The sequence below is a fragment of the Macrobrachium nipponense genome, chromosome 12 (assembly GCF_015104395.2).
Source record: "Macrobrachium nipponense isolate FS-2020 chromosome 12, ASM1510439v2, whole genome shotgun sequence".
NCBI lineage: Eukaryota > Metazoa > Arthropoda > Malacostraca > Decapoda > Palaemonidae > Macrobrachium > Macrobrachium nipponense.
This window is the reverse complement of record NC_087205.1, coordinates 36,502,267-36,514,766: the sequence shown is the minus strand read 5'-3', so window position 1 is coordinate 36,514,766 and position 12,500 is coordinate 36,502,267. Positions and strand designations below refer to the sequence as shown.

The 12,500-nt window shown below is 40.3% G+C and overlaps 1 protein-coding gene across 2 annotated transcripts in view; it reads right to left on the bottom strand.

Moving 5' to 3' along the window:
• LOC135224489 (regulating synaptic membrane exocytosis protein 2-like) overlaps positions 1-12,500 on the bottom strand; it is a 418,548-nt gene that overhangs the window by 45,934 nt on the left and 360,114 nt on the right. For both annotated transcript variants that reach the window (XM_064263493.1, XM_064263494.1), the window contains exons 9-11: positions 12,228-12,432; positions 4,839-5,182; positions 726-919 (exon numbers count right to left, since the gene is read on the bottom strand). In XM_064263493.1, coding sequence (XP_064119563.1) covers positions 726-919; positions 4,839-5,182; positions 12,228-12,432 — 743 coding nt within the window. The remainder of the gene's footprint in view (positions 1-725; positions 920-4,838; positions 5,183-12,227; positions 12,433-12,500) is intronic.

Genomic DNA, 12,500 nt, shown 5'->3' with positions numbered 1-12,500 from the left:
AACAAATTAAGATATTGAAAAGTAAAATGTCATTCTCTCTAAAACGAAAACTATTTAATCAGATGGTCCTACCTGTATTTATTTATTCATCAGAAACTTGGAGCTTTATTAAAGCCTTTGGACATAAGTTAGTTACAACTCAAAGAGCTATGGAAAGAATAATGATGGGAATAACACTAAGAGACAGAAAAAGGACAACATGGATACGAGAACAAACTAAAGTAGAGGATATTTTAACAATAAGTAAGAAAAATAGATGGATGAAAAGAATAACGCAATGGGTTCCTTGAGATTGCAAACGAAGTAAGGGAAGGAAGAGAAGACGATGGATTAACGAGCTAAGAAAATTTGTGGGTATAGAATGGCATAGAAAGACCATAAACAGAAGGGAGTCGAAGGACATGTCTGAGGCTTTTGTCCTACAGTGGACTAGCAACAGCTGATGATGCTGATGATGATGATAATGATATATATATAATATATATATATATATATATATATATATATATATATATATATATATATATATAGTGTTTGTGTATATAAATAAATACAATAAGTTTGGATTCCCGTTTGCAAGTCTATTGATAAATGCTACCTCTCGCATATCTGTTCGTTGCCATTAAAATCGGCTGCACATCTAGTAATATGATCATGCTCATCCTATTACAGTGAAGGATAGATCTAACCCCAAATCTTCTCTAGTCCAACTACCTGGAACTTACCTGACTGATCTTCATTCTCCACCTGATCCGCCTCTTGGTCCATGTCCCCCGAATTCCTGTAGGAGGACCTCCTTCTTGTAGACGTCCTGGAGGCATCGTCGATGCCCACGGAGGATCCTCTCTCGCCAGTTGGAGCCTCGGCGTTGACGTCACCCTCGTTGGGCATCCTCGATGACGACCCGCTTTGGGCGGAGCTGAGGTTAATGAAAGAACGCTTCCGTAATTTGTTTTCTTAGCTCTCACCGTTGCAACAACACCCCGATTCCCTACCCCCAACCCCCAAATCCCTCTACCCCTAAACAACCTCCACCCCAGCCATCTTCAAACCCGTTTTCCTGATCAACCCTGTCATTTGATAACAAAGTTTCCCTTATCGTGTCCGTCTTAATCAATTTAATTATGCCTCGACATATCTGTAGAATTGACCCATTGCTTATGTTACTATAGCTACTACTACTACTAGTACTACTCACACTATTCTTACTACTGCTCTCCTGCTATTATCTCTGTTGTCTTAAACTATTAAGAACTGTTGTGACCCTTTTTACAATAATTATTCACAATCGGACATGAAATTCAGATCACTGTATTCTGTATTTACATTTGTGGATGATGAAAATTGTTTCAGTGTTTGAATTGTACGTATACATGTTGCGAAGGGTCATTGCTTATCTTCAAGCAGATGTTTATTCTCATTTCTATGTCAAATATTTGTCTTTATTCTCCCGTTACGTTAATAAATTATGAAGAGATCAGGATAGAAAACGGTTCGTGCATTAAATTGTTCATAGATATATTACTGTATTACTGTAAGATACTCTAGAACACTATTAGGAGAAAGGATATATATTTATCATGCACAAGGAAACGCCATAAACCGAAGAATAAATATGATCAATAAATTTTCAAGCAAACTTCTTCACGTTTCATGTCACAAAGACCCATATTTTAAATTTCAGAATAACTTTCACCCTGTTTCGTCTGATGAGTTTCGCTAAAGTTTTCTCGCCTCGTAAATTCGCCTTGCAGTAATGTCTCCTTCTCTGTGTAAATTGAAGAAACATTACCAGTCTCCAGTGACATATCTCATTGATAACGAGTGTGTATCAAGCCATATTCACCCCTCATTCATGAAAAAAAAACGAAAAAAAAACTCGCAAAAGAGATTCTGATGCGTTGATTCCCCCACGAGGAAGAGGAGAAAAAAGCTAATTGAATGTAGAACTATAAATAGAAGGACGTCCAGTAAAGGAGAGATGCCAACCAAGCAGTGCAAGAAGACAGGTGAAAGTGTCATTGATGTTTGAGGTCTAAATCGAAAAAAAAAATCTATAACAAATAACTGGGCAATTCTGGTCGGATAGGGTCAGGGCGAGACGAAAGAGGGAATAATGGAAGAACGAATGGAGAGATAACAGAGCGAGAAAGATAAGGAACAGGGAATAACACAGAATGTAGCCAACAGAATCCCATAAGATCTGGGTTTAAGAGGCAAGAGAGACGACCAGCAACATAGGAAGGGTGTCACGACACACTCACTCTCTCTCTCTCCCACTCTCTCTCTCTCTTTCTAAGTCTCCCCTCACCAGTCACCCCTCCCCTCTCCCCTTCACTTCCTTCCCCTCCTTTAGTGTCCCCTCTTTCTCTCCCCTTTCTCTCACTCTCTGTTCCTGCAGGCGAACCCTCTTAAGTTTCTCTCTCTCTCACTCTCTCTCTCTCTCTAGCATTAGAAACCTGTTGATGCGCTTCACTCACTTCCCCTCGCCCCATTCCTCCCGTCCTCTACCCCACCTCCTTCCATTCAGTCTCTTGAGGGAACAAATGGTGTCTCAAAATTATTCTTTATCTTTTTGATTCTGGTAAACCCTATTCATTTTCAGAATTGCTTTCCCCAGGAAATATTGTCATGACTGAGCTTCAAAGATATCACCCTGGCATCACATATGAGGTTTATGTCGCATTCATGCCATTATTTTAATTTGATTTCGCATAATTCCATAAAATGTCGTTTTATTTTCATATTAATCTAAGTTAATCCATGAAGGTTTCTTCAGAAATAAGGGTTATCAGTTTTAAGAAGAATTCTATTAGAATTCTATCTTCTATAGTTTAGATAAACATCATAATATTCGATAAATATTATCGAATATTTCTTTCATAGTTAAGATAAATATAATATTCTATCAGTATAGTTAAAATAAATATTATCGATTCTATCATTATAGTTAAAATAAATATTATAGTACTCTATCTTTATAGTTGAGATAAATGTTATAGAATTCTTTCTCGAATTCTTAATTCAAGAAATAAAATTAGACGGATATGAAGAAACACCATAATACAGAAAAGCACCAACAAGCGATATGGACGAGTTAGAGTTAGAAAGAGAGAGAGAGAGAGAGAGAGAGAGAGAGAGAGAGAGAGAGAGAGAGAGCGACTTTCTCTTCCCCCTCTGTTCATTCATTAGAAACTCTTCAAAGGACGAGGGGAGAAAGAGTGTGTGAGAGGGAACTAGCGAGAATGAGAGCAGTTGCTACAAATGCTGTTCTTTATATGGGTCGATACCATTGGCTAGGAAAGGTTAGTCTTTCTTGAACTAAAATAATATACATTCGAAATGGCGGTATTAATAAAATTTAAATTATGCTCGCACACTGAAGTATATAGGTAGTATATGTATATATACACATGTATGTATATATGTGCATGTGTATATATACAAATATACATCAATATACTCAGGTATATATCATATATATATCTATATATATATATATATATATATATATTATATATATATTCTATGTTATATATATGTTTCTCACTGGAGCATGTCAAAACGAAAGGTACTGCGTCCTACGCACATCAAATGACAAAAAGTCAAACATCATCACATTCAACATTAAAATAACCCGATAAAAGAAATAGCCCAGCCGGACAGTAACTGATTTCACAATAGACAAAGATAATACTCAATCAGGTTACAAAATATTTACCCCCGAAAAAAAAAATCCTACGCAGTCATTCTAAATCGCGTCCCCACCGTTGAAAACAGCGCATATAAACATTTTAAAACAGAAATATCATGTCGCTAGTCGCCCCGTGTGTTTCAGTTTTTGAACTCGCCTGATGGAATCTGCTGTCACACATACGGGAAAAGGGCCCTTGAATGCAGGCGCATACATTCAGCGGTGTTTTTTTCTCTATATGAATATACTCTATATATTTATATTTATATATGCCATACAAAGACCAGCTTCATCCATGTGCCAGGAGATAGGGGCGAGTTTTCTGTTGCGGAAATTTTCAGTTGTATTGGAGTTCGTGTTCTAATAGCGATGATGTACGTACACGTCAACATATGTGTGTGCGTGTTTGTATGTACACATGCGTTATATATATATATATATATATATATATATATATATATATATATATATATATATATATATATATATATATATATATATATACGGTGTGTGTTTGTGTGTGTGTGTGTGTGTGTGTGTGTGTTTATGTGAAGGTATTTACTGTCACTTTACAGTAATGAAAAGGTACAAATTAGAAATGTCTTCTTTCTTTTTTCTGTAATAATCAGCTCTTTCCTTGTCATGATAAAAAATGGATTTCTTGAGAGAAACATTACCAAAATCTATGTTATACCTAACCAACTCTGTTAAAAAAAGAAAATAAAAATAAAAAAAGAAGTTGCATGAGAGAAACATGACTAAAATCTGATTTATTTCCCATCTATTATGTTACACAAAGACCGGGTTTCATGAGAGAAACATTACCTAAACTCTGCTCTGTCTGATATTAAACCTCATATGGTATACAATAACTAGGTTGCTTTAGAGAAACATTACCGAAATCTTTATTCTTTCTCACTTATTATGCTAAACAAAAACCGGGTTTCTTGAGAGAAACATCACCAAAAATCTGTATTAAATTCCACCTATTATATTAAAAAACCGGGAGGCCTTACAGAAAAATGATTAAAATCTGCGTCCTGTCCAACCTATCTTGTAAAACAAAAAGACTTGCTTCAGAGAAACATTACTAAAACCGTCCATTTCCTGATTAACTCTGAAAAGTGAACCTGCGGGTACTCACCTCCCCACCGAATCCACAGCCGTATCCTGATCAGCCTGGTGATGCCCTCGGCCATACTGGGGCACGTCCAACGACTGCTTCGCCCTCTTGTGAGCCTCGAGGGCCTCCTCCCTCCTGGTGGGTCCTTGCATCGAGTGGCGTCTGACGGGGGGCTCTCCCGCCGCCCATGGAGAAAGGGCGTTGGCTTCCTTCTCTTTATTGTGTTCCTCCTCATCGTAGGACTGCTGACGCCTGATGGATTTCCTCCGGCCCTTCTGACGCCACTTATCGCCCAGATCCTCGCCGCCCCCGGTGCCGTTGACCATCCTGCCGCCGCCGCTGCCGAAGTCAGGGGGTCGCGTCATCTTGGGAATAGGGGACATTGGTGAGACATAAGGAATAATTAGGGTCAGTAGTCATTTGCGATAAATAACTCAATTATTTTTTTTTCAAGTTTAAAGTGATGTTGTCACACACACACACACACACACACACACACACACACACACACACACACACATATATATATATATATATATATATATATATATATATATATATATAATATATATATAATGGGAATAAACACTAGACATATATGATGCACAATTAATAATTCAAAACGAGGTCGATAGCAAGTGTAAGCCGGAGAGTGTTGTGTCATTGCAGATATATTAATATTATCTCTGCGTCAATCAATGCCTTAGAAATCTTTCAAATTACAGCTACTCGAGGCCTATTGGTCCTGGGAAATGGGTAAAGAGTGCAGTGTATGTCGTAGTTCTTGGCCCTTCCTTTACCACAAAAATGTCATCCGACCAACCTCCAACCGTCGAGCAAGTGACCCTGGCACACACTGATGCCCGTACCCCACACACAAGTTCCGTCTTTACTTTATACAATACTAATCGAAACGTTCCGACGTCAAGTCTGCCATACAATCCGTCAGTCATGTCTTTTCAGATGAGGAAATTAATGTTGCATATAAAAATGCAAAGATCTGATACCAGTAAACATTCTCAATGAGCGATCCGCGAAAAACCTGTCCTCTCGCAAGAAAACATCAAGGACGAACTGCTCGGTGGAAATCTACGCTGATGACCCTTACAATATGCCTCCAAAGGGGCCTGCTGACCTAACAGCAAAATCCCTCTCAGAAATAATTGGAAAAACTCGGAAAAATTGAGGAAACAAATGATCAATTTTCAAGGATCTGGGGCGTGATCAAAGGACTACAGGAATCCCTAGACAATCGTAAAACTGTGGAAACAAATAACAATCTCTCACGGATCTGGGATGCGATCAAAGGAGTGCAGGAATCATTAGACAAACATACAGAAAGCCACCAAAGTCCTCTGAATGCGGCGTCCATTATTTCCTTGCCTCCCAGCAACACGGGAGAAGTGAGGGCGCAACACGAAGTCGAGATAGCCATACCCACCCAGGTGTCAAGTGGCCTCTCCCCCTCTGTCGAATTGCCCCAACACCTTAGACCTTTTTGAGGGGACTGTTGGACTCCCAACCTCTCCTTCCTCCCCAGTGCCTCCTGTGGAGGATAGATCTTGAGTGACGATCACCAGCCCTGTAAATCTCCCAACCCTATCTCCCCCCACCCCCCGGCCCCCATCGTGGATATGGATGAGTGATCATGTGGGGTCTGGCGGCTGGCAGACACAAACAAGCAGAAAGAAGAAAAGAACCTCTCGTTTGGCAGCTGGACCGGAGCCCAACAATCCTGTTTCACCTCGCCTGAAACCTGAGAAGAGATGTCACGTAGCAATTCACAATCTGCGCTCATCTGTGATGCTAGACGCTATCGTGGAGAGAGTCCAGTTTATCACTTCATGTCCCACGAACTCCCATGCAAAAGTAAAAATAAAGTGGCTAACAGGATTGCTTGCCTATTTCAACACCTTGATGTTCTTAAAGTGAGAATTTCGGACCAAATATAATAGTTTCAAGAAATAACCTAATCCGGGACCAACTGACCCCGCCCCCACCCAGGGGAACTTACTGACACCCCAAGCAGGGTGTAGGCGTAGCCCTGCCTTCCACCACAAGTACCAGCCAACCACCCACGACGAGTGACTGCCCACTCCCCCTGCTAAACCCCCATTCACCTAAATGATCAGCCTTTCATCTCCCATCTTCGTGAGTAGTCATGGATACATTAGATATAATCTCGTGGAATATTTTTGGCTTTAAGAGGAATATTCCTCTCTTAAACATGTTCCCAAAAACTTCAAAGGCATCATTGCATTGCAAGAAACGCTCCTCTGGCCACATGACCTTGTTATCTGTGATTCAATACATGAAGATTTCAGAGCCTTCTCGACTTCATCGATTCAAGTTACAGATCAAATCGTTGCCAGTCGCCCAAAAGGGGGCCTTTCTTTCCTGTGGCACAAATCGATAGACAACATGGTAAATGTTAAGACCTACAGGAGTGACAGATTGCTGGGGCTACAAGTGACAGTAAGGGACTTTAAGATCCTAATAATTAATGTTTATATACCCTGGGAAAATAACAATAATTTTGATCAATACTGCATGATCCACGGTGAGTTACACCGTATTATTCACTAGTCTCCTGTTGATCATATTTGTATAATCGAGGACCTTTATTTTCACCCCACAAAACAATTTTATAATGAACTTACTCGCTTCTATCATGCTCTACAAATTTGCGATGTAATGCTCCTCCCTCCCTCCTCCTATTCATATGTACAAAATAGAGGACACAATTACAACCTCCTGGCTGGACCATTGCATCACATCTCCACAACTTCATGATTCTGTTATGACCTGCAATATTCGCTACGATCTTGCAACGGGCTACGATCAAATCTCTTTACAGGTGTAATTCAGTACCCCATCCCCCCTACCGTAAACCCCTAACTGATCACCCACCAGCTGTAAACTGGGATTTTAAAAACCAACAGAAAACCAGATACTTTAGGGCGACCACAGATACCAGGTTACGGTCAATAGTTCAACCGGCAGACTTGTACTAACACAAAATGTAGAAATGACCACCACAGGAGAGATCTAAATTAATACTATTCGAACATAATTTCCGCTATGCTTGCTTTGGGCAGGGCCACCTTTAGATTTTCTCAAGGTAATTCTCATAACATACCTGGATGGATGACTTGGTTAAAGATCTGTTTACGTATTCACGAGAAATGTTTTTACTGTGGAGGCAAAATGGTAGCCCGGTGGAAGGACACTGCATTACTAATGAGACAGCCGAGAGCGCAGTTCAAACTTGCTCTTACTCACTGCAGATTAAATGAAAAACAACTAAGAGCCGATTACAATGTCTATAAACTTAGAATTCGGTGATTATCCTCGTCTTTGGAAAGATATCCAGTCCTTAAATCCCAAAAAGCAATATCCTGAATTGCATAAACGACCAAGACTCCAGAAGGGATGTAGATAACCTCCTTACTGACAACTTTCAATTTCATTTTGCAGATCGTATTATGCCAGGTAACATCAATGATGCCATGAACAGTCTACCTAATAATAAATCGCCCGGCTGTGATGGTCTTCCCTCAGAAGCTTTTAAATTCTACCACCCTATTCAATGCGTGTATAAATCACAAATTTCTTCTAGACTCCCTACTCCTAGTTCACTAGATACCATTAAACAAAAGCAAGCTAAAGGATGCAGCCAACCCTGGCAATTACAGGCGGATTCTTCTAGTGAGACCTCTCCCCTTTCTCCACACCACTGACAACCAGTTCGGATTTAAAGTAAACCACTCAACCGACACCTGCATATACATACTGAAAGAATTGCTGAACTATTACCTATCATCATCCTCTCCTGTTTTCCTGTTTTGTGGATGTGGGAAAAGCATTTGACAGAGTAAACTACCTGAAGCTCTTCCTAAAGCTGTATAAAAGAGGCACACCTCTATGTTTAATTGACATTTTATATTGCTGGTTCTCCACACAGTAATTCTGTGTCAAATGTGGTAACATATTGTTCTATACCTTCGGCTCCCTATATGAGCTTCGGTAAGGGGCCATTCTCTCTCTATACCTGTTTAAAACGTACACACGTGCCTTGAATGTCAAACTGAACTCACTCCCAATCGGATGCACTGTCAACGAAACAACTATAAATAACCTCTGTTACGCCGGCGATATGGTTCTTATTTCCCCATCAGTGACAGGTCTCCAGCGACTCATCGACACTTGCCGCCAATATGCAGAGGAATTTGACATCCTATACAACGAAACCAAGTCCCAGTGCACGTCGCTGCTCACGAGATCGATTAAGCATATTACAGAACCACAAATTTTCTTCGTAAATCATCGGCAGACATTGAACAGAGGCGTCATAAACTATGTGCAATTGGCAATATGGTTGCAAGGAGGTTTGCCTTCTGCCACCAAGACTTGAAACTGCTGCTCTTCCACTCCTATTGCCAGAGTATCTATGGGTGCTCCCTGTGGACGAAGTACACCCCAGAGGCCACGAGACACTTGTTCGCAATCACATTTTGAGATGCCTCACAAACACTCCTGCTACCACTCCGCCACACAGATCTTCTTCTTTCTAGCTTAAACCCATTTTTATATGGGGTCGCCATTGTGAATGAGTCGTCTCCATCGATTTCTGTCCTGTGCCTTTCAATACCATATCTTCACTTACACAATCACGCCATCTCTTTCTTGGTCTTCCCTTCTTCTTCTACCCCGCACTTCTATTTCCATCGTATGTCTTCCAACATGACGTTCCTCCCTTCTTAACAGGTGTCCATACCATCGAAGCCCTCCTTCCTGTATTTTCTTCGATATTTTAACTACCTTTGTCGATCCTCTTATATACTAATTTCTAATCCTATCTTCCCTTGTTACTCCCGACATCCATCCCAGCATTCTCATTTCTGCTACATCCATCTTCTTCTCCTCTGTTTTCCTCATACTTGCTGTTTCTGTTCCATATAACATTGCTGGTCTGACCACTGTCCTATTAAACTTTCCTTTCAATTTCAGAGGGACCTTCTTGTCACAGAGGACCCATGATGCAGACCTCCAGTTATTCCATCCTGCCTGAATTCGGTGTCTCACCTCTTGGTCCATGCTTCCACTATCCTCTAATACGGACCCTAAGCACTTGAACTTCTGTACTTTCTTTATTTCCTCCCCACCCAATCTTATGCTACTTCCATCGTCCTCAGTAATACTGGAACACATATATTCGGTTTTTGATCTGCTTATTCTCATTCCTCTCTCCTCGATTGCTGCTCTCCACCTCTCCAACCTCCCCTCCAACTCTTAATATTTCTCTGTCCTCCTCCAGCTGTGACTCTTCAAAACTCTTCTTTGCCTACCTTTTATCCTACACCACTTCCCACACCTCTTCTCCCCACCACCAGCTCTCCTTTTCCTCCCATACTATTCCAGATGTTTCCCCTAGTATCTCCTTTCCATGTCTTCTAATCACTGATGCATTATGCCGCCGCCATTCTCCCACATCTTCAATTCCCAGATCAACCTCTCCCAGCACTCTTCTCCTGAACTCTCTCTTCTTATCATTATCCTTTCCTAACAATTTATACCACTTGATTTTCTTTACCCCATTCGTTTTCGTTTTCTTTTCTCTTTTCATCTTTAAATCCATACAAAGAAGCCTATGTTGGGGGGCCACGTGGTCACCTGGGATAACTTTACAATTCCTAACTTCCACCAGCCTCGATCTACTGTAAAGGAGGTAATCTATTTGTGTGCATCTACCGCCACTCCTATATGTTATCAAGTGCTCCCTCTTCTTTTTGAAGAAAGTGTTCACTATTGCCATATCAAAGCACACGGCAAAGTCTACTATACTCTCTCCTTCTGGGGGTTTCTCTCCCCAATCCCATGTCCTCCATGCACACGTTCAATTACATCCTTTTCATGTCCAAAAAAGTCTGCCCCCACTACAACCCTCTCCTGCTCTTCCAGTTCTTGCGTTACCTCACTCATTTCGTTCCAAAAATAGCTCTTTTCTTCCTCTGTGCAGCCCACTTGTGGAGCATAAGCACTAATGATGTTCATTGTTTCCCCTTCATAACATATCTTCACTCTCATAATGCGGTCATTCTTTCTACTCACTTCCGTCACTGCATTCTTCATTTCCCCCGACAACACTACACCAACGCCATTCCTACCCTGCTCATTTGCTCCACTATAGATTAGCTTATATCCATCCCCCAGTTCTTTGGCTTTATTACCCTTCCATCGAGTTTCCTGCACACACAAAAAATCCACTCTCTTTATCCTCATCAACTCTGCCAACTCTCTTCCTCTTCCTGTCATAGACCCAATATTGAGTTGGCCTATTCTGATCACATTTAGAGCTTGCTTCTTTAGCTGCACCCGCTCATGATGCAGTAGCCCTCGCCTTGTCACAGAGTTTGGGCAATGTGTCTGTGCGTCGTTTACGGAGTACGCCCTAGCACTATTCTCATCAATATCACGACTCATTTCATTGGTTCTGGCGTGGGTTTTTACAGTCGGATGCCTTTCCTGACACCAACCCTTGGGCTTGGGACCGGCACCCATTGAGGCTGGCTTGCCCCCACAGGTGGCTAGATTACCACTCCTCCATACAGATGTTCACAGAAAAACACCTGGACAATTTAAAAATCATTGTAAGGCAAACAATGTCCAGTCTGATCACCCGACTGCGAAGTAGTAACAATTCACTCACAAAGCATCCTGAGTAGTGAGGCAAGATCTAAATTGTGGGGAAAATGGGAAAATGAGGCGTTTGTTCCCAAAATGATTTAATGTGTACTTTAGCAAAATGTCATCTGCAGACTCTGTCATCATTATTATATTGCTACGATTATTGTTATTACTGGCATTTCCCTTTTTACCTTATTACTGGGATTATAATCAATATAGTTTTTACATTCAATTTTTTAACTGTTTTCAGTTTTCTTAAGGTTATAACCATTATTTTGATTACCATCTTTTATACTACTTCAGCTAGTGTGGACATTGCCGATTAATCTTTTTCTTATCACGTTATCTTATGTAGCTAGACTGTATGTTAGTCTGTTCTTTGTATAATCCATATGTATGACCTCGAGCTGATAATAAACAATAGCATATAATTATATATATAATATATATATATATAATATATATATATATATATATATATATATATATACACATATTATATATTGTATATATAATATATATATATATGATATATATATATAATATATATATATATAGATATATATATATATATATATAATATATATATATATATATGTATATATATATATATATATATATATATATATATATATATATATTTATACAATTTATATATAAGCACAGATAGATAGATAGATAGGTAGATATACATGTCTGCACGTGCCTGCATTCATTCCTTACCTGTATATTAGTACAGCTTTTCCGCCTGACCTTCGAAATGTCCATCTCGCTACGGGCTGCGTGGAGAGTGTGGACCGGAAGTAGCTCTCCGGCGCCCGCTTCGTGAAGCCTGTAGTCGCTCATCCTGCGATGCCTCATGCGCGAATTCGGGCGCAGGTGGTCGTCGTCGTGGGCGCGTCGTGGGGGCGCCGTCCTTTCTCGGGACCTGAAGACGAAGAGAGCTGGTGAATTACTGGCCTTCTTTGGCTTCATTATAACCTAAATGATTTTGGA